The sequence below is a fragment of the Lutra lutra genome, chromosome 10, assembly GCF_902655055.1.
Source record: "Lutra lutra chromosome 10, mLutLut1.2, whole genome shotgun sequence".
Taxonomy (NCBI): domain Eukaryota; kingdom Metazoa; phylum Chordata; class Mammalia; order Carnivora; family Mustelidae; genus Lutra; species Lutra lutra.
In genome coordinates this window covers 58,843,060-58,863,949 of record NC_062287.1, presented here as the reverse complement: position 1 = coordinate 58,863,949, position 20,890 = coordinate 58,843,060, and the positions used below count along the sequence as shown (strand labels likewise).

The following is a 20,890-nucleotide window of genomic DNA, read 5'->3' as shown; positions in this document are numbered from 1 at the left end:
CATGGCATCTCACACTGAAGTAGGTCTTCTTCATACTATTACTCCTTTCCTTTGCCTCTAGAGTTGCTCCCTTCTCTCTACTCCCTGTTCTCAGTATCTTGGGATAACTAATATACACTCTCAATCATTCCTCAGTCAGTTTCAGAGGCCTCCAGTGACTCAGGAGCACTTCCGAAAAGGCTCTCCATGTCCTCTAGACAGAATTCTAGGTTTTAGCTTCTAGGCTCTTTCCCTGCCTAAGTGAGAGTATTAACAAAGGTCTGCGGCTTTGCCACTCTGAGCTGGGACTTCTCTCTTAGCTTGGGCTAACATTGAGTGGATGGGGGAAGAGGCCCTAACTTCCCCTACTTGGGACTCTGAAGAAGTATCAGCCTTGCTTTCTGGAAACCAAAGACAATCTAGAATACTGGAAGAACAGGAGGCTTTATTCTATTATAAAAGGTCCAGAAAGAGACTTTCAAGGTAGAGTGGGACAACTAACCATTGTCTGAGGTGCACTCCTCTTAGCCTCCACCCCTCACAGGTTTTTCTTCTGACTGTTGTGCCAGTATCATGGGCAGCTCTCTTCTGAAGTTCAAGCCTAAACTTGTATGAAGCTTATTGAGACCCCAGGGTTTGCACTGGCTTCCTACCCCTTCCTTAGCCCCACTTCCTCAGCCCTACTTCCTCAGTGCCCTCACCTTCTTCCTTGCCCCCCAGTCAGTTCTCACTCTTCTTTTATGGTAACATTCCTCACCCACAGCACAGACACCATCTCACAGCTAGCCACTCACCTTGTTGTACTGGTCTGTGTTGGATTCAGGCAGAGGGTTGTGGTCTGCACTTACAGCCATGGAATGTCTCTGAAACAGAGCTTCGCCTGCATACACATGTCTGCCTTTCACAGCAAACAAGGCACCCTGAGTAAGGTTGGGAAGGACAGCTTCTCTGGAGGGATGATGGGCTGACAGGCCTTCAAAAGCTCTCTGTCCAGCCTTCCCTTGGTGAACACAAGCCCTCTCCCCCAGGAACCCTAAGGTGCCCTTTTGTCTGGGCCCTTGAGAGTCAGTCATGGTCATGGACAATTGCAAGTTACAAATGAAAATGATCTCCCCATTAGCTATTTTAACTTCACAGAATGTTCGAAATACAACCAACTTGATCTTGAGCTCCTGAAGAACAGAGACTATGTGGCTCATAGTTATAATACCAGCACCCAATACAAAATGTTACAAAAAGCTGGTGCTCAAAAAATGTTTAAAGTGGCTTGGTTAACTCAACCCACTGACTCTTCAGTTATGACAGCAATTTGTCCACATCCTGGTGAATAAGATGATCCAAATGAGACATCAGTTACCTCTTCTTTTTGTTTTTTTGCTCATGGCCCCATTTGTTTCAGGAATTTTCTGGTCCTCACTCTTCAGAGTTTTAACTATGGTCTGAGCCCAGACATTGGCATGAGGATCCAAGGAGTCCCAACAATGAAATCGTCTGGAACTGGGCTTCAGTTGCAGCATTTCCTGATTATATTCCATGTCCACAGGATATGCCTTTATTTGCTTATTCAGTCAACACCTAAATATCAGGTAAAGGACAAGATGCTGTAAGTGCAAAGAAAAACCCAAATCACTGCCTTAAGTAGCAGTTTGTGTGTGCACGTGACCGACTCTGTGTCTTTGGGTGAGGGGGGACAGTCACTTAAAATTTACAAAATAGTAATAATAATGACAATTTGTAACCAGGGATTCCACTTCGACTCTACCAGATCCCAGTATGTTTCTTTCTTTTTTTTTTTAAGTTTTTATTTCACTTCCAGTTAGCGTACAATGTTATTGCTTCAGGTGTAGTAGAGTGATTCAACCGTTCCATGCTTCAGGTGTAGTAGAGTGATTCAACCGTTCCATACATCACGGGATGCTCATCAGAAAAGTGCACTCCTTAACCCCCCATCTCTATTTCTAACTTTAAAGTGGATTGTGGCAATAAGAAGAAGCTGCCTGCTTAAGTATCAAAGGACAAGAGTTTGCCAGGAAAACATAGGAGGGCTTTGGGGTGGAGGTGGGGGGGGTGTTTTGTTTTGTTTTTCACTAAGAACCCAGTATCTGCAGTTGGAGCCAGGAGAGGTCGCTCATCTTACTGCACATGTAACTGCACATGAGTGCTCAGCCCCGCACTAAATTGGGTCACAGAACCAGACGCGACTGACCTCATAGGCTGCTAAGTTTAACAGAGAAAACTGGGAAAGGAGTAGCATTAGGTCTCCGGTGCTATTACCTGGAAGGAACAAGGCTCGCTCTGTCGTCAGAGCAGAAGCGTGAGACTGAGTGTGTCCCGTGGGTCTAGAGTCAGCGGGGCCTCTGTTAAGGCAGGGCTCCAGCAGCCTCGTTCTGGAGCCGACACCCCTCCCCCTAACGTGGGAATGACTCCTGAGCCCCTTCACAGTTTAAATGAGTGGAAGGAGCCAGAAGAAACGACGTAGCAGAGAAAAAAAAAAAACACCAGCACGCCGAGAGCCTATCTCCAATTGGCTAGAGTTGTCTGGATCCCTGTCTGTGATTGGCTGTTCCTACAAAGACGCCGGCGGCGTGCGATCCGGCAAACGGGCCCTGCCCGCCGCTCACTGGCTCCGGGCCTGTGGGCGGGGCCTGGGAGCCCTGCGGGAGCAGAGGAGCCGGGCGTTTTGGGGCCTTCAACTTCCACGGGTGGTAAGTGCTGCGGTGGCTTGAGCGGGCGCTTGTGCTGCCGGGAGTGCTTGGCGGTGGCAACCGGGAGTCTCCACGTTCGGTTTCCGCCGCGGGGCGCTAGACCCGGCTGAGAGGGAGGTGGGTGGACAGCTGTGCCTGTTCTGAAGTCGGAAGTCCTGCAGGTTCACTTTCTTCTGTCCGCACCCGTGGGCTGTCCGGCTGTCCGCTGGCCCTGCTCCGCCTGCTCGTGGCCGGGAGGTTACCATCCCCCTCTGCTCCAGAACTCCCCGGGGGTCACGGCCGCCCTCGCCCCTCTCTTCACTCTGGCCTCTCCTCCCCAGGCTTTTCCACGCTCTGGCCCCCGCCCTCAAATGTGTTTCCCACACTGGCTTCCCCACCCTGGTAAAGGCAAGGTCGAAGCAATTAAACGTTTAATAATTAAAATTTTGTCAAAGCAATTCATGTATAATAAAAAATAAATCAATAAAGCCGGTATTATATGGAAGAGCAAAAGTAGCTACGTGACCCTAAGTCCTTCTTGCGGAGGCCACCACTTTGAACTTTTTCACGTTTAAATTTTTATGACTCAGAAATCTAAAATATGCTTTTGCCTCATTTCTTGATGTATCGTTTTGATATTTCTTTACCTCACCTTCCTACTGCCACCATCTTCTCAATTTTCGATTTCTGTTGGTGTTCTGCTGTTGATCTTTGTGGCTTTGTTGATCTTTGTACCCTTAGGTGGTAGCTCTTAGTGCTCCACTGGATATTGATACTTCCACACCCAACCTACTATCAGACCTCAACGTTTACACTTAATTCTTTCATATTCAAAAAATGTTTGAGGCACTCTCCTTTATGTTGGGGATATAGTAGGGAACAAAGTAAGAGATCCCTATCCTTGTTAAGCTTCCGGTGTGGGAAGTAAGGTGATAAACGTGTGTGTATCAGATGATGATAAGAGTAGGATCATGGAGAAGTCATTTCAAGCTGTGAAAACAGCAGGGACCCAAGTGAGGTAGAATAAAGGGACATGGGGTCTGTAAGAAAGTGGAAGTTTCTCTCTTTCCTTAACTGGGCACAATTGCTGTTTCAGGGTTAAAGAGAGAGCTTCCCTATTGGACTGATGGTGGGGAACCAGGAGAGGACCTCCATAGGTTAGGGATTTCACAAAACTAGGTTTGAGGATACTGGGTCCTGCATTTTGGCAGTGATAGTCGGAGGTAGACGGTCAGGAGGCACAGAGGCCAATGAGAAGGCGTGGCCTGCTGCTAGCCTGTAACAGAGAGTCCTGCAAAATCTACATACTACTCCAGGTTCTTCAGGAAACCTACTGGACTACCCTAAATCACAGTGATTTCACTCTCTCTCTCTCTCTTTTTAAAAAAGATCTTATTACGAGAGAGAGAACGCACACAAGCAGGGAGGAGGGGGAGAAGGAGAAGCAGACTTCCTGCTAAACAGGGTGCCTGATGCAGGGCTTGATCCCTGAGGACCCTGAGGTGACATGAGCCAAAGGCTTAACCAGTTGAACCACCCCGGCACCCAGTTTCTCTCTCTTGAATTTTTATTCTACCTCGAAGCTAGAGAGGTTAAGTAATTTGCCCAAGATAGAATGGTGGACCCCAGGACCAAGCATCTGTAAAATGAAAACAATAGAATGTTTTGATTTAGGGTTGTGAAATAAACTGAGTTAATCTGTATAAAGGGCTCAGAATATTGCCTGGCACACAGTGTAAGTGCTTGAGGAGTGTTTGCTATTATTTTTACTGTATAATATGCTCTCAATTACCTAACAAATTATAAAAAGATTTTAGGTCTAGGAGCTATTTCCTGTCTGGCTAGTTTATTTATTCAACAAGAGCAGCATGGCAGGCACAGTTTAAGTGTGGAGGATATAGCCATGACTAAGCTACAGGGTTCTTCCCTTTATAGATTTTAGGCAGTAGCACAAACTTGGATAGTAAACAAAGAAATACTGTCTACTGAGCCAAGAGCCTGCCATTGATCATTCAAGTTCCATACTCATATCTGGTCCGGACAGAAATCTCAGGTTTCTTGCTGAGGTAGTGACTTCCATCAATATGGGTTTGACTATCATCAAATGAGCTGTGTTTTTATCTTCCAATGGGTATTATTTCATCTCTGCTTCTAAACATATCACTGAAGGTGAAGGAGCGTGTCTTGGCAACTTAGTGAATGCTAGTGCTAGAGAAATGGGCAGGGGTTTAGAGGCTGTGGAGAAATTTACATACATTTTATATTCTTTATACTCAAGTGTGCAACACAGGAGAACAAACTGAGCATATAGGCAATGGTCTTCCACCGTATTACCTTTTCTGCACCTTGAAATATATATACATATAAACATACTAGAGAGTAAGGCTAGGGGTATTTCTGGCCTTATTTTGAATACTAAAACACCACATTTTGTGGGACATTTCCCAAGCTCAAAAGAAACAATACTGATTTGGAGAGTGTGATTGAAGTAGGGTGGAAATGGTCTGGTGAGCAAACTCAGAGGAGATTCAGAGATGTCCAAATGAATGAAAACGGAAAACTCCCAATATCCACTCACTTAGGCATCCCCAGATGTCTCTACAGTGGTATGGGTAATGTGACCCAGTCAGAACTTCAGTTGGGAAGGCCACCAGTTACGTTAACCAAGGTCAATAAAGGACCCAAAGGAGGAAGTTGTTGGGTTGTTGGGTTGTTTTTTTTTCTCAGTCACTAATTCTCCCTTTTGCTGATCCCTATGCTCTTTAACAGAAGAACATTTTTATCTTACTTCTTTCTTCTTTTTCTTCTTCTCAGCCTTGACTACTTCTACCTGGCTGTCTGAGGACAGAGTGAGAAGGAGCCATGGATCCTGCAGCATTGGTAGAAGCCATGGTGGAAGAAGTTGCCTGTCCTATCTGCATGACCTTCCTGAGGGAGCCTGTGAGCATCGACTGTGGCCACAGCTTCTGCCATGGCTGTCTCTCTGGACTGTGGGAGGTCCCAGGAGAATCCCAGAACTGGGGTTACACCTGTCCCCTCTGCCGGGCTCCAGTCCAGCCAAGGAACCTGCGACCCAATTGGCAGCTGGCCAATGTTGTAGAAAAAGTTCGTCTGCTGGGGCTGCATCCAGGAATGGGACTGAAGGGTGATGTGTGTGAGCTCCATAAGGAACAGCTAAAGATGTTCTGCAAAGAGGATGGACTGATCGTTTGTGAGGCCTGCAGCCAGTCTCCTGAGCATGAGGCCCACAGTGTCGTACCCATGGAGAATGTCACCTGGGAATATAAGGTGGGAGATGGGAGGCCAACCATCCCAGTCTCTCCCTGCCCCATTCTTGGTTATCTCCAGATCTAGAACTTGACCAGGAGCCCCAGAGACTAAATGAAAGCTGATTCCTTTGGCTCCTCCCACCCACAGAGCCTGGGGCCCTGATGCAATTGAGCCACACCTTTCCTTACATGGGAACCTCCCATGTCTACACCCCTTCCCTGATCCCAGCATGGCTAATGCCTAATCCAGGCATGCTTTCAATACCGAGAGGCCAATTTGGGTTAGCTCCCCCAAGTGCCTTGGAGGAGTTTGGGCATGAGATAGTCAAGGCTGCAACATGCAGAACCCAGACTCCTCACACTGCCACCAATAGTCATTTGGCAGTCACTTCAATTCCCTCTTTTATAAACAAAACTGAGGCTTAGAAATTTGAGGCCATGATCATTGATTTTAGAGCTGGAAGGGACTGTGGCTGAATTATTTAGGATTGAATGGGAGTAATCTAACTTTATAAGATGTCTCTGACTTTCAGTTGAATTAAGTAAAGGAAGAACAAGGGACAGGACTCAGGTCTTGCTCTTCAGCCAGTGTTCTTTCTCCTCTCCCCACCCTTTCTTTTTTTGGGGGGCAGGGGTCATTTCTGTCACACCTGCTACTCCGTTTCTTTTGTTACCTTCATCAGCTTCCAGATGTCCATGCTGACATGTCTTTATCAGATTCATTATCCCAGTGACTGTGATCCATTGATCTAATACTGGTCTTAATTCTCTTTCTTGAAGTTAAGGTTAGAAGGTAAAAGCGTATGACAAATTCCCTGAATTAGGTGTTTTCCTATGTGTGAATAATTTCTAAAAAATTACAAGTATTTACTCATTTTACTTTGAGTTTTAAAACAGGGAGGCAATGAAATATAGGTGTAGCAGTTAGAGAACTGGGTTAAATCCCAGCCCAACCATTTATTAGCTGAATGACTTTGGGTAGTTCACTCACTAAGCCTCAGTTTTCTTATCTATAAAATAGAGATAATACTTACAGGGTCATGAGTACTAAATGTAGGTTTAGTGCTGAAGCCACATATGGCACCTGGTAAATCTTTAATAAAATGGTTAATATTTTTATCAGAACACATTATGGTTTCCAACAATATACTACTGTTGCAGTATTTTAGGATAGTGCTTCTTACCTATAATTTGCATACAATCCACCTGAAAATCTTGCTAGAATTCAGGTTCTAATTCAGTAGTCCTGGGGTGGGGCTCGGGTTCTGCATTTCTGGCAAACTCTGTGGTAATGTGGTTGCTGCTAAACCTCTTGGACCACACTTTGAATAACAAGGTTTTAAGATGCCTTGAGATAACAAGGCAGATATGGATAAAAATAAGCATGGATAGGAATGTCTAAGGTTGGAGATGGACCTTTACTTCTACTTCACAGAAACTTAGAAACTGTAGGAGTTGACATGATTGTGGGTTGGAAAACTGCCCTGGATGTCATCTGGGCAGGAATCACTCCCCCTGTGATATTCATTCTGGCCCATTGCCCAAGGGATGCTTGTTTTCCAATCACATGCCAATACTAGGAAGCCTCATCATCAACCTGGGCTGCCTGATGTGTCCTCACAAGGTGTTTCCTTCTTTCAGTGGAAACTCCACGAGGCTCTGGAGCATCTGAGGAAAGAGCAAGATGAGGCCTGGAAGCTGGAAGTTAGTGAGAGGAAACGAACTGCCACCTGGAAGGCAGGTTGCCACCTGGGGAAGGAAGGCTGGATGGTCACTGTGTTGTCCGGGAGCTGGCCTGTGGTCACTTCTTCCTTGTCTCTGTGAGGCAGAATGTGGTGTTGAAGTCAGAGAGCCTGGGGTTCTCCAACCAGCATGCTCTACCTTAGGCCATGTACCCTCCCAATTCCAGTTTCTTGGTAGTGATAAAGGGATAACCTCTGGGTTTATGTCTGCGTATGTGAGAAAGGAAAACCATGTGACTCAGGTATGTGTTGTTAGTTCACAGCAGTAAGAATTATATAATGCTTAGTAAAGCCTGGTTTCTGTTTCACTTTGCCCAGGTAGAGCATTTTTACTAAAAATTATTAAAATATTAGAAAATCATCCCTGTAATAAATTTGAGGATGAGAACATTTGATCCACAGAGGGTAACACTCAGCCTGCCTAAGAAAGCATAGTGAACTGATAAGGTATCAGTAAGGAGTGAAGTTCACAGTATAGTTAAGTTACACTGCCTTAGAGGCCTAAGTGCAATCCCTCTGGTCATTATTCTGAAAATGGAATATATTATTCTGAGACTAGAAAATAGCCTAGAGCATATAGTACCAAAATAATATTATAGGCCCTACTAGGCCCAGTAAGAGTAGTGATAGGGACCCAGAAGCATGTGCTGGCAGAGAGCTAGGCAAAACAGTCTCCTTTCTTGTGGCTTCTGCAGTGCCTGATGCATGGTACCCACACATTCCAGAGTGTGTGTGTGTGTGTGTGTGTGTGTGTGTGTGTGTGCATGTGCCAGTACCCTCAGTCCTGGGGGGTCCTATCAGAATCAGTGCTGATTTCTGGTCCTGCCTGGCCCTCCAGATACAGGTGGAAACCCGAAAGCAGAGTATCATGTGGGAGTTTGAGAAATACCGGCGATTACTAAAAAAAACACAGCCTCCAGGTCGGCGGCTGGAGGTGGAAGCAGCCGCAGCTCTGGCCAGTCTAGAGCAGGAAGAGGCAGAGACTGTGCAAAAACTGGAGCAGAATCATAATGAGCTCGTCCAGCAGAGCCAGGTGCTGTGGAGGATGATTGCAGAACTGGAAGAGCGGTCTCAGAGGCCTGTCCGCTGGATGCTGCAGGTGAGTGGCGGATTTTTCTGGGCACCCTAAAAGAGAGCTGAAGATGGTGTGGGACTCTAGGAGAAGATTAGCTAGTCTTCAGTGGGACCTGTCAGCACTGTGCCCACCAGGCGTGGATCCCATATACCACCCCCTCCACTATGCTGCTGCTCTACCCCTGGCATGGCCTCTTGTCGCCCGGTAGGTGGGACAGCACTTAGGCAGCTCTGGCATAATACCCGCCCCTACCCTCTGGCCTGGGAACCAAGGTGGAGCCTGAAGTTAAGAAGTCCAGCCTTGCTCTCTACCTCCCTTTCTTCAGAGAAACCCCCTCCCAGAGCTCATTACTGTCTGGTCCATCTGAGGAATAACACATACTCATATGCTGCTTTTTTTTTTCTCCTTCTAGGGTATTCAGGAAGTCTTAAACAGGTATGTTCCATCCTTGGAGCCCCTAAGCAGCCCTATAAGGGGATAATGGGCCTGGGCCAGAGGCAGAAGTGGGAAAGGAACATAGACCCAGCACCCACAGAAGAGTGGTGCATAAGCATCATCTTTCATTATATTTGCTAAAGAAGCTTTGTTCCTCATTCTTTTTCCTTTGTACCAGTCAAATTCATTTCAAGTGTTAAGAATTTCAGACAAAGTTATAAATTAAGCAGTCTCAGGTGATTGCCCAAAAAAGGAACAAAGACTGCAGATGTCTCCAGTTATGCTCCAGCCTGAGTATCCGCCTTCCTCTTTTGTGGCACACTGCTTCCTCTCCCAGTGCCAAATGTACATCTGCCCCTCCCCCCAGCATGGGGATGCCAGGGTTCTCTCTGTGCCACAAACCGTTCAGGCTCAGTCAAAAAATCACATCTCTGCTTTGCCTGGTGTTGCTGGGGAGGGGCACCCCACTGACTATCTCTGGCCAAGCCTGTCTTTCCTATAGTAAGGAAGGCCCATATAGCAAAGCAGGACTTCTGGCCCCAAAGTTTACCTCTTCTCTGCCAGGAGCAAGTCTTGGAGTCTGCAGAGGCCAGAACCAGTCTCCCTGGAGCTAAAGACAGATTGTCGTGTGCTGGGGCTAAGAGAGATTTTGAAGACATATGCAGGTAACGAATGCTAGGAGAGCTTATGGTGGGCAGTGGGAGGGACCCCTCCTAGAGAATGAAAATGGTTGAGTGCCTTCTGGATGTCCCCGCTCTCCTCCGTCCTGCTCGTCTCTGAGAAACCTGTGGCTGTGTTTATCAGACCATGCCCACACCCTCTGCTGCATGTCAGTGTCTCCAACCAGGATCTTTATTCCCAGCTGATGTGCGCCTGGATCCAGACACCGCTTATTCTCGCCTCATTGTGTCTGAGGACAGAAAATGCGTGCACTATGGAGACACCAAGCAGAAACTGCCTGACAATCCTGAGAGATTTTACCGCTACAATATCGTCCTGGGAAGCCAGTGCATCTCCTCAGGCCGGCACTACTGGGAGGTGGAAGTGGGAGACAGGTCGGAATGGGGCTTGGGAGTGTGTAAGGAAAATGTAGACCGGAAGGAGGTGGTCTATTTATCCCCCCACTATGGATTCTGGGTGATCAGGCTGCGGAAGGGAAATGAGTACCGAGCAGGCACCGATGAATACCCACTCCTGTCCTTGCCTGTCCCTCCCCGCCGGGTGGGGGTCTTCCTGGATTATGAGGCCCATGATATCTCTTTCTACAATGTGACTGACAATGGCTCCCATATTTTCACTTTCCCCCACTATCCCTTCCCCGGGCGTCTCCTGCCCTACTTTAGTCCTTGCTACAGCATTGGAGCGAACAACACGGCTCCTCTGGCCATCTGCTCCCTGGACGGGGAGGACTAAGAGGGCCACCATCCTAGCTAGAGGCCTTAGAGTGTCACCTGGCCCACACAGGTTTTGGAGGGCCCACCACCAACAAGGATCCCCTTGAACTATGCTGAGTCTAAGATCCAGGGAGCCCTCCGCCTGACCCAGTAGTCTGTTGCTACTGGGCCAAGGTCTCTCACTAACCTACTCATATGAAAAAGCTGAGGTGCAGTCAAATGAGCATGGCACCCCAGTGAGGGAAGCATGACAGGGCTAAGAGCAAGGATCTGAGCAGTTGTAAGGTAACGTGTTGCTGTGAGAGTCAGGACTCTGTCCTTTCTGTAGCTCATGCTCCTCTTCCCCAGTCCCTGTGGGTGCCATAATTAAGTCAGCAAGGATGATGAAGTAGATCCAACCTAGAGGAAACCCTTTGCATAGGGATTGCTAAAAAGCCAAAAGACACTTGTTCATGTCCAGAGCTGGTTGCTGTGCTGATACTAGTTGAGGATGTTTTGCCTGAGGTTTGCTGCTACTGAGCAACCCATATTTGACCCCAACTCTCTGACCCCCTGACTAGAGAAGTGCCTTGCAGCATTGCACAGGCCACCCCAATATGCATAACCCCTCTCTGAGCATAAGCCGGGAAAGTCACTCTATCTCAGACCTAAGGAGATCTGTGTCGCGGTCCTGCCTTTTCTCCCAAGCGTCAGGATCAGAAAACCTGTGAGCCTTGTTCTTGTGTTCATTTTGTGGATGAAAAAACTGAAGTGGCCTTAAATGCAGTAAATTACTTCTCACAAAACAGTTGAAAAAAGATCGTAAAGCTTATAAAGTATTTCCCACATTCAAACGAAACAAGATGGACAGACTTGCTTCTCGGGTCACCTGTCTGCATATCATTCATTATAGTTGGGTCTGAAACATCCCAGTGTTGGAAGGGTTTTAGGTGTCCTCAGTGGACAAGGGGGTATAGAAATTGCAGACCCTCCTACCTCACAGGATTGTTTTGAAGATCTCAGATCCATCCTGTATTTTTCCTTTCTCAGGCATGGAGAAAGGCAGGCCATGGATTTTGCCTGCAGTAGCCTTCCTGCCTTGCCTGCTTAGAGCCAGCATCCGTACAGCAGTGCCTTTGTTTCGTAGAGCCTCTCCTGATAATCTCAGCCCATTAGACAGAAAGGTCCCTTGCCAATGGCAGACTCTGGGCCACCGTGATATGTTGTGCATCTATTGTATGTGTTATTGTTTGGATCAGAATGGGGACTGTGACAGGGTAGAGAATGGAAATAATAAAAAGAAAAATTTAAAACAGATGCACTGGAAAGAAGGCTCACCCACAAGCTAGTTGGGCTAAAGTTTGGATCTTTTTGTCACCAAGGGACTCTTCATGGCTCTGGTAACTACATAATAGTCTGCCTTTCTCTTCTCTAAATCTATGACAGAAGAAGGAAAGGGCATGAAAAGCCAACTTAGGAGCCATACGTTATAATGAAAGGGAAGTAAAACTATGTATCTGGGCTGTTGACCTTAGAGTGATGGTTATATGTGCCAAAAATAATACATTACAGGGCTTAAGTGTATGATGTGGGAATGCTTGTGCCTGGAGATAAATTGCAAGACAAGCATGTGGAAACCATTGGCCTTGCCTATTGCAAGGGGCTCTGATGTGTACATCAACATTGTCGCCGTGGTGCTGTGGAACACAACTTCTGATGTAGTGGAAGCTTGAAAGAGTGACTGTTGAGTCAGGATTGGGCAGCAAAATAATTACCAGGTCAGGTATAGGGAGAAGCAAAGTAATTCCTGTAATAAAGAAGCGTAAATATTGTCTTTCTACTTTAACTGTGTTGGTTGTTCACATATGGAAGAGGTAAAACAGGCTAAAATGGAGAAATAAACTCATTCTGCCCACTATGCTTCCAAATCACTCCTCAAGCATTAGCAGAAGGGGAGAAGTTTCCATTCTCTGCTTGGAGAGGAATGAACTGGTAAGTCACAGACATGGTCTTGGCAAAGGATTGAGCTGACCTGCATTAAAGGGATCATATGTCTTTGTATAGGGGGACTTCCTGGGGAATTGTTTATAAACTTGAGAAATCAATTTTTAGGAAGTTCTTCCAGTTATGTCCATGGACGCTTACTGAAGAAGCTAGGAAACAAACCAGTGTTGTTCTTTTACTATGGTTTTATTAGGACTAATCCTGAAAGTTTCTTAGAAAAAGGATTTTTAGCTGATAAAATCATTTAAAAGTAGAGTGACTTGAATAGTGGAATGACTTCATTGTTAACATGCTGTTTTGGGAAGGGTTTTTTGGTTTTTTTTTTACTTTTATAAGCTGATTTGGGGGCTATGATTACCTGTGAGAAGTACAAGGTTAAACACATTGTTTATTTCATATTGTCTGATTTTTAAGACCAGGCAAGAATATTGACTCTTAAGTATATGAAAACCCTTTTCTCTAGGATAACTGCTTATACTTCCTTTCTAAGAATACCGTGAAGACAAGAACCTTATTTGTCTGGTTCACAATTTTAGCCCAGTCTAGCACTGTGTGTGTGTGTGTGTGTGTGTGTGTGTGTGTGTGTGTAAATATTTAAATGAGGGAACTTTCATTCATATGCCTAGAATCAAAACAAAAGTAAGCTTTTGTGTGATAGGGGTGTGAACAACTATATGGTATTTAATTATAATTCTGTTGAAAAAAAAACATGATTCAATAGATAATCACAAAAGTGGCCCAGAAAAGGAGGAAGCAGGGGGTCATGCAGAAAAGAGTGTCTGTGCCACTCCCTTGAATGTCTAGGATATCTCCTCCATCTAGGTGAGATCATTCACTACAAGGCAGGGATAAGCTTTGCCCATCCTTATTCTACTAGCAGAGAAACAAGGGGTGCAATGCCTGAGCCTTGAGGCAAAAGACTGAAAGGGGGAAATAGTCCTGCAGAGAGACAGGGAGAATTCTTGGACTCCCTACAGGAAATCCAGTCTCCCATTTTTCTTTTCTTTTTTTTTTTTTTTTATTTGACAGAGAGAGATCACAAGTAGACGGAGAGGTAGGCAGAGAGAGAGAGGGAAGCAGGCTTCTTGCTGAGCAGAGAGCCCGATGTGGGACTCGATCCCAGGACCCTGAGATCATGACCTGAGCCGAAGGCAGCGGCTTAACCCACTGAGCCACCCAGGCGCCCCAGTCTCCCATTTTTCAAGCAGGATGTATTTTAATCTCTCAAGATCCAAACACTGAGACTCTTTGTGGGTCCTAGGCACTAGTTAAATGGCATATATTGATTAGTGTGAGAGGACAGGGGTCATATCTGATCTATTAGGAGAAGCATGGGATTTTCTGTTTGGGGGTAGCCATGGCAGGAAACTAGTCCACTTTGGAAGTATGTAGTTCAATATCTGAGCACTAAGAGTGGGTCCCCGCTAGTTTCAGGGAATACCAGTGTGAATGAAACACAAAGCAGGGCAGACTTCTGAGGGAAGTGCTGGGGAGAAATTACTGTTTTGAGTGCAGGCTGAACTATGCCTTTGTTGCTCTACATCACATTCTTTACCATATCTAATATTCTTGTATTTGACGAACATAGTTGTTTGGGTTGCTTATAGGGAAACAACAGTTCTTTGGGTGCTTATAGGGAAACAACAGTGTGACTTTTCAAAATAGAAATCTTATCAAATGCATTTAACCACCTCATGATGTTGATTTGTTTTTACGTTGAGGAGGAGTTTCATTTTCATACTCTTTGGGAACTCAGTGCATCACTACCAGGTTTTTAGAAGCTGATTCCTACGTCACTGGTATTCAGAAATAGAATACATTCTAGGTAGGCAAGTAATTTAGTACTGGCAAAAGGGATGGATGCCAAGTTGTTAAGCATATTGTTTGGAACAGCTATCGCATGAGTGTTGACCTACACGGGAATACACTTTCAATAGTGCCTTGAACTGCTCCTTAAAAGTATGGAATTAGAAATCTATTTGGTGTATTTTAAGTACAGACAATATGTCAGATATTGTGTTATGTGGTTTCTAATAACTATTTCTTTAATCTTTAATGTCTTCTTTGAATTAACATTGTATCCTCCATCAATAGCAAGGAAATAGTAAGACTCAGATATAATAACTTGTTATCAACACTACTAGGAAATCATGTTTTATTAAGATTTTCAAATGTACCAGAGTCAAATATATGTATCTTTTACATTTGAAATCTTTTTCTTTCAATATACACTGGTTATTCACTTTAAGACTTTCCAAAAGGGAAAAATAAAAACAAAGACCAAATACATGTCTGGAATGTGGAAAAGAATAGGGACCTTTCAGCTTCGTTACTGATACTGTATTCTATTAACCGTCTCATCCCAGAGCATACTTCCATGGTGGTGTCCAGTTGAAAAAAGACCTATATTATATTTGATCCCTTTCTTTTATGCCTTGCAGTTAAGTTATACAGAATCAGACTGGGAAGCAAAGAGAAAGATGTCCACAATCAAACTCACATTACCTTAGCTTCTGTTACTTCAAAGCAAAAAGCTGGTGATTAGTATGCTGACTCCAACTAGCTTAACAATAGGGATAAATTGAAAGGATATAGAAGTATCTTATAGAATTTAATAACAGGGATGCACCTAGGTGCCCAAAATGAATTGGAATCAGAGAACAAGAGACTCCCATTTCTTCATCTCATCTTGCTAATCTGCTTATCTTGCTGTGGAACATGTTTCTCTTTGCAAGTTCACAGGTTAGAAAATGACCATAGCCGGTGATCCCAAGTTTATATCTCCTCAGATAAACTGGGACTCAGTTTGACTAGAGGACTGTGGTCCACGTATAAGCACATGACCCCAGTAGACCCAGATTGAGTGGATTCATCACTGGGCCAGATGGCAGGGTTACATATTAACAGTTGCATCCATAGTAATCACATGAGTAAATTAATAATCCTGATAAAAATCAGTCAGGTGTAAGGGGCCAAACAGTTGGTTCAACTGATACTCATTTGAAAATAAAGGTCAGAAGCTAAGGAAAGAAAAACCCCAAATCTATATTCTCTGCCCAGACTTACACATAGATACTAGTTGATTGAAATCATTAAAAATGTCAGAAAATTAGGGGCGCCTGGGTGGCTCAGTGGGTTAAAGCCGCTGCCTTCGGCTCAGGTCATGATCCTGGGGTCCTGGGATCGAGCCCCGCTTCCCTTCCTCTCTCTCTCTGCCTGCCTCTCTGCCTACTTGTGATCTCTGTCTGTCAAATAAATAAATAAAAATCTTTAAAAAAAAAAACTATTTGAAAAAAAATGTCAGAAAATTAATCATTTCATACACATTCTTCTAGAAGTCAGAAAATTGGACAAGAATACACTTTATAGCTTCATCTTAGAACTCTTTATAGTGCTAGGCACACCAAACCAGCTCTACAGATTTCTAAGACGTCTTTGAATGCTTGATCTTGAGTCATCTTGATTGCTCGAGATTTGAACAGAATGTGTGTTTATGAACCCAGTTTGGAGTGGTCAAAGAGGCAGTGCATCAGCAAGCTCCATGTTTGCTTCCGTATTTGTCTGGTCCTCAGGCCATAAATGATGGGGTTTAAGGTGGGTGGGATGACCAGGTACAAATCAGCTAACAGCACTTGAGTGTGGAGGGGCACTGTATCCTTCCCTAGCCAGGCCACGTAGATGGATGCCATCCCAGGTAGGTAGTACAGAGCCATAACCCCCACATGAGAGCCACATGTGCTTAATGCTTTCAGCTGAGCATTCTTTGAGGAGAGACCACATACTGCCTGGAGAATCAGGTGATAGGAGGCAGCAATGAAGGCCACATCGGAACCCACAATAATGGATGAACCAATCACACTGTAGAGACTACTGGGCATAGGGTCAGCACATGACAACTTGGCTACAGCTATGTGCTCACAGTAGGAATGGAGAACCACATTGGAGCCACAGAAAGGCAGATGACTTAACATCCAACTCAATGGAGTCATAAATATGACAGCTCTGACAGTGATGGCCACACTCATTACCAGCATCAATTGAGGTGTGAGAATTCTCTTGTAGTGTAGGGGCTTACATATGGCTATATAGCGGTCAAAAGCCATGGCCAGCAATAGCCCTGTCTCCACAGATGTGACTGCATGGACAATATACATCTGAGCGAAACAAGCACTAAAGCTGATGGAACCGTCTCCTGAGAAGAAGATGCTCACCATCTTGGGTACCACAGAGGAGGCCATAACAATGTCCACAGCAGCCAGAATATACAGAAAGCAATACATGGGCTCTTGTAGAGTAAAATCCATCCAGATTACAGTCATTATGAGTACGTTTCCTAACAGAGAGATGATATACATGGCACTCAATGAAATAGCCAGCCAAAGATGTGAAGACTGCAAACCTGGGATGCCCACAAGGAAGAAGGTGTCAGGGTTTTCTGTTGTGTGGTTATACGGTATCCCCAGCATCACAGATGAAACTGCTTTCCTGTTAACACATAAAACAATGTAAGAAATGGATGTAGTCCTGTAAGACTTGCTCCCCACTGTATAGTGCTAGGGACACCTGGTGGCATTTTCAACTCAGTGGACTACAAGATCAGAAAACTGAAATCTGACAATTTACCCTGTTCCTCTTTCCATCTTTCTTAGTATTCTTCACCTTCCTAATTTCTGTTTATTATTCAAGTATTGGCTCATGGCTTATCTCTTTGAGGAGTCTTCTCTACTTCATTCCCCATCCCATGCTGAGGCTAAATTAGGTATCTTTTTCTGAGCTTTCATGGAATCTCCCATGTTGACCTTTGAAGGACGTAAACTGAAGATCCTAATACTCTACCTGACTTTATTGTATTCAGTTAACTATGTGTGTCTTATTCATGGCCTTATACCAAGTGTGTGACCCATAGCTGTGATACACAAGTCTATTAAAAAAAAGATCATAGCAAACAGTTTCCATAGAATGAATGAGAAAACAGAGGAGTTTGTCTTCTAACTTTTTATGTTAAGTTTCTGATCCTTAATTATTGAATGAAACAATGAACTTCTTAAGATTGAACACATCACATTTGTGTCTTCGATACAGTGCCTTGACAATAGATAAATAAAGCATCCTTGAAGAAATAAATTGATGGATTCAGGAAGAGAACAATATTAGTGCTTTCTGTGGGAGATAATAAGCTGTCCAGAAATATTTATGATCCCCACTTTCCCTTTTAATTTTTCATCATGAGTATATCCCTAAATAATTGGTTATGTCAGATTGATGGAAAGGACTGCCCCAGGATCCCAGACTACAATAGACATGTTCTCTGTTAACCAAGCACTTAGACACTCTTCCTGTTTCCCAATCCTAACCATAGAACATACATTTACTCCTTCTATTTAGCCACTAGCACCAATTGACTTCACACCCAGATACCAACAGGCTTGATGGGAGTCCTCAGAAGTTTTCTAAAAATCCAAATTTCTAGGATGATTGCAAACTGGTCTTTATTGAAACCAACAAACCAGCACCACCACCACCACCAACAACAACAAAAATCCCTAACATAGAAATGCCTTATAATGGAACAGGTTGAATAAAGTACTGAGCTCTGCTTCATGGTCATATTAAAAGAACTTTGCTGTGTATAACCACTGGGTGAGACATTGTCAGTGATAGACAATGAGAAGACAATGGAAAGCTTTTTGAAGAATTATGGTAGTAAAGAATGGGGAAAAAAATAATTCATCATATCCTTAAGACTGTCATGTGTTTTTTGGATGCCACAAACTCAAGAGTTGACCCATCATTGCTTAAAGAGCTGAAGAGGAACCTGAGGGATGAGAATGCCTCCCCCACCATCCCACTCACCTCTGATCCAGGATTTTCCTCCTCTGGCACTGCCCTATATCCACCTTTCTTCTGAGGGCTGTCCCAGCTTTCCTTGCTCATCCCTCCTTTATCCAGCCCTGGCAACTTCTCGCTGGGCATACCTTTTATTCCCTTGAGGGTTTTTTGTCCTCATAAGTTTTACATCTCAACTAGAACAGTTGGAGGTTTATATATAATTTATTAGTCTTTTCAAATGACAGAACAGGTTAGTTGTCTTTTCATTTTTATCTTTTTTTAATTTATTTTCAGCATAACAGTATTCATTGTTTTTGTACCACACCCAGTGCTCCATGCAATCCGTGCCCTCTCTAATACCCACCACCTGGCTCCCCCAACCTCCCACCCCCCCACCTCTTCAAACCCTTCAGATTGTTTTTCAGAGTCCATAGTCTCTCATTGTTCACCTCCCCTTCCAATTTCCCCCAGCTGCCTTCTCCTAACTCCCCATGTCCTCCATGCTATTTGTTATGCTCCACAAATAAGTGAAACCATATGATAATTGACTCTCTCTGCTTGACTTATTTCACTCAGCATAATCTCTTCCAGTCCCGTCCATGTTGCTACAAAAGTTGGGTATTCATCCTTTCTGATGGAGGCATAATACATTTTTTATTGCTACTGAAAATTTTCTTGCTAAGATCAGTGGTGGTCCCCATCAATGATGTGTGGCTGATCTAGTAGTTTCTTTTCATCATTTATTTTACTTGCCCTATCCAAAACATTTAACATTACTGTTTGTTCCCAAGTTTGTTAACTTTTTGTTTGAAGTATAACATACATACTGTAAAGGGCACAGATTCAGGTGTACAGCTTGATAGATTTTTATAGTTAGCACATGAACACACCCACATAGCTACTACCTAGAGCAAAATGCAGATAAAATTGCTTCCTGATTGTTGAGGTGTACTGTTCAGAAAGCTATGGTCAAGCTCTTCTAAGACTTTTCCAGCCCAGAAACTGCCTCTTCCTCCAATCCTGTAGACATTTACGTGAAAACCTGGAGGGCCATCACTAAAGAAAAGTTCACACAAGTCAACTTCAGTAACTAAATCAGAAGATACATGGGGATTTTTCATTCCTATTTAAAGTGTTGGAAATACACAGTTCAAATCTAAATTGTCTTAAAGAAAAAAGCAATAATGTATAACTTACTTGAATGGAGCCTTTGTGTTTATAATAACCCTGTGCCTCCCCTCTACAACCAAATAAACGTGCTCCCAATCAGTCCTACTGCTCAGTTTCTTTTCTCAAAACTCCCCCTTGGACTCTGAAAACCGGCTCTCCCTTATCGAAAGTTTGGACTTACTCCTTCCTTTCTCAGCTTTGAAGCAAAGCAAAGTGTCCCCCGTTCCTTCTTTCTCCTTCCACCCTCTCACCATTTCCAAGTGGTGATCTTCATATCAGCACCACCCACCAGACCTGGCCAGCCCTTTACAGTGTGATGGAGGACTTATATCTTCCTTTCTAGGTTGATCTTGGCCTTTAAACTCCCATCAGCCCCACACCAAGTCCCCAGGTCAGTTACCCACATTGCTGTTGTATTCTCTATTCAGCTTCCTCTGATGTGTCCACATTTCTTTTCACTCAAAAGAAGAGGGATTTATTCAGTATCCTTCAGGAGGAGCAGGAAGAGCCACATAAAATCAAATTGAACAACAGAGTCACAATGAGGAGTGTTATCACTTTCAAAGATCTCCCACTGGAGTCCTCTTTTCCCCTTTAGAGTCTCTATCATCCTGCTTTCCACCTGGACACCCCTGCTTCTCTTAGCCTTTGCCAACAGCCAAATACTGCAACTCCTCCAGAGACTGGTTTTTTGTTTTTTGTTTTTTTTTCCCTCTGTGTTCTGGCCTCTGGGGCTTTCCAGATTACAGAAGGAAGCAGATGATTAGCGGATGAAGAGTCTTTGTTTTTTCAAGTGCTCAGAAGATACCTAAGAGAATATAGAGTGAATCCTGAAAAGAAAACAAAAGGCCCACAATGAGTTAGATTTATTAAAGCCTGCTTTGTGCCAAGTGCCCTGCTAACAACTTACAAAGGTGATCTCTTGTTGCATTTTCACAACCCTCTAAACGATCATCACATCAACATTTTATAGATGACACTGAAGTGCATAAAAGGTCATGAAGCTTCTAAGTCAGAGAATCAGGATTCAAATTCTAGTAGTCATAATTCATTTTACTTTGTTGTAGAATTCTTCATGCTGATAGTATACTTAATCTCTCAAAGTTCATTTCACTGTTCCTCAGTTCTGCCTGGGCTTTTAGGTTGGGCTAAATATATCTCACATCATTGTGTTATAAAGTCTTATTTGACAGAGAACGGAAAGAGTATAAGGTAGACCAAGGAAGATAAGCTTTTCAAGCTGGGGTAAGGGCATGGACCTCAGCACAAAAAGACAAAATATTCTCCAAGCAGAGAATAAACCAGAGAATATAGAATGCAGGGTACTTGA

The 20,890-nt window shown here is 44.1% G+C and overlaps 2 protein-coding genes across 6 annotated transcripts in view; one reads left to right on the top strand and one right to left on the bottom strand.

The window, feature by feature from the left end:
* The first annotated feature begins 2,615 nt into the window (after positions 1-2,615).
* TRIM68 (tripartite motif containing 68) overlaps positions 2,616-20,890 on the top strand; it is a 62,282-nt gene continuing 44,007 nt past the window's right edge. For 2 of the 5 annotated variants that reach the window (XM_047692031.1, XM_047692032.1), the window contains exons 1-7: positions 2,617-2,684; positions 5,478-5,951; positions 7,574-7,669; positions 8,513-8,773; positions 9,162-9,184; positions 9,749-9,849; positions 10,047-10,239. In XM_047692031.1, the coding sequence (XP_047547987.1) occupies positions 5,526-5,951; positions 7,574-7,669; positions 8,513-8,773; positions 9,162-9,184; positions 9,749-9,849; positions 10,047-10,239 (1,100 nt within the window). In that variant the 5' untranslated portion in view covers positions 2,617-2,684; positions 5,478-5,525. Of the gene's footprint in view, positions 2,685-5,477; positions 5,952-7,573; positions 7,670-8,512; positions 8,774-9,161; positions 9,185-9,748; positions 9,850-10,046; positions 13,179-20,890 lie in introns of those variants that run through there. The other 3 variants (XM_047692030.1, XM_047692033.1, XM_047692029.1) reach the window with 3 other exon arrangements.
* On the bottom strand, positions 16,053-17,132 carry LOC125078830 (olfactory receptor 52I2-like). The gene has a single exon (XM_047692034.1). The coding sequence runs from the start codon at positions 17,025-17,027 to the stop codon at positions 16,053-16,055; it is 975 nt and encodes a 324-aa protein (XP_047547990.1). The 5' UTR covers positions 17,028-17,132.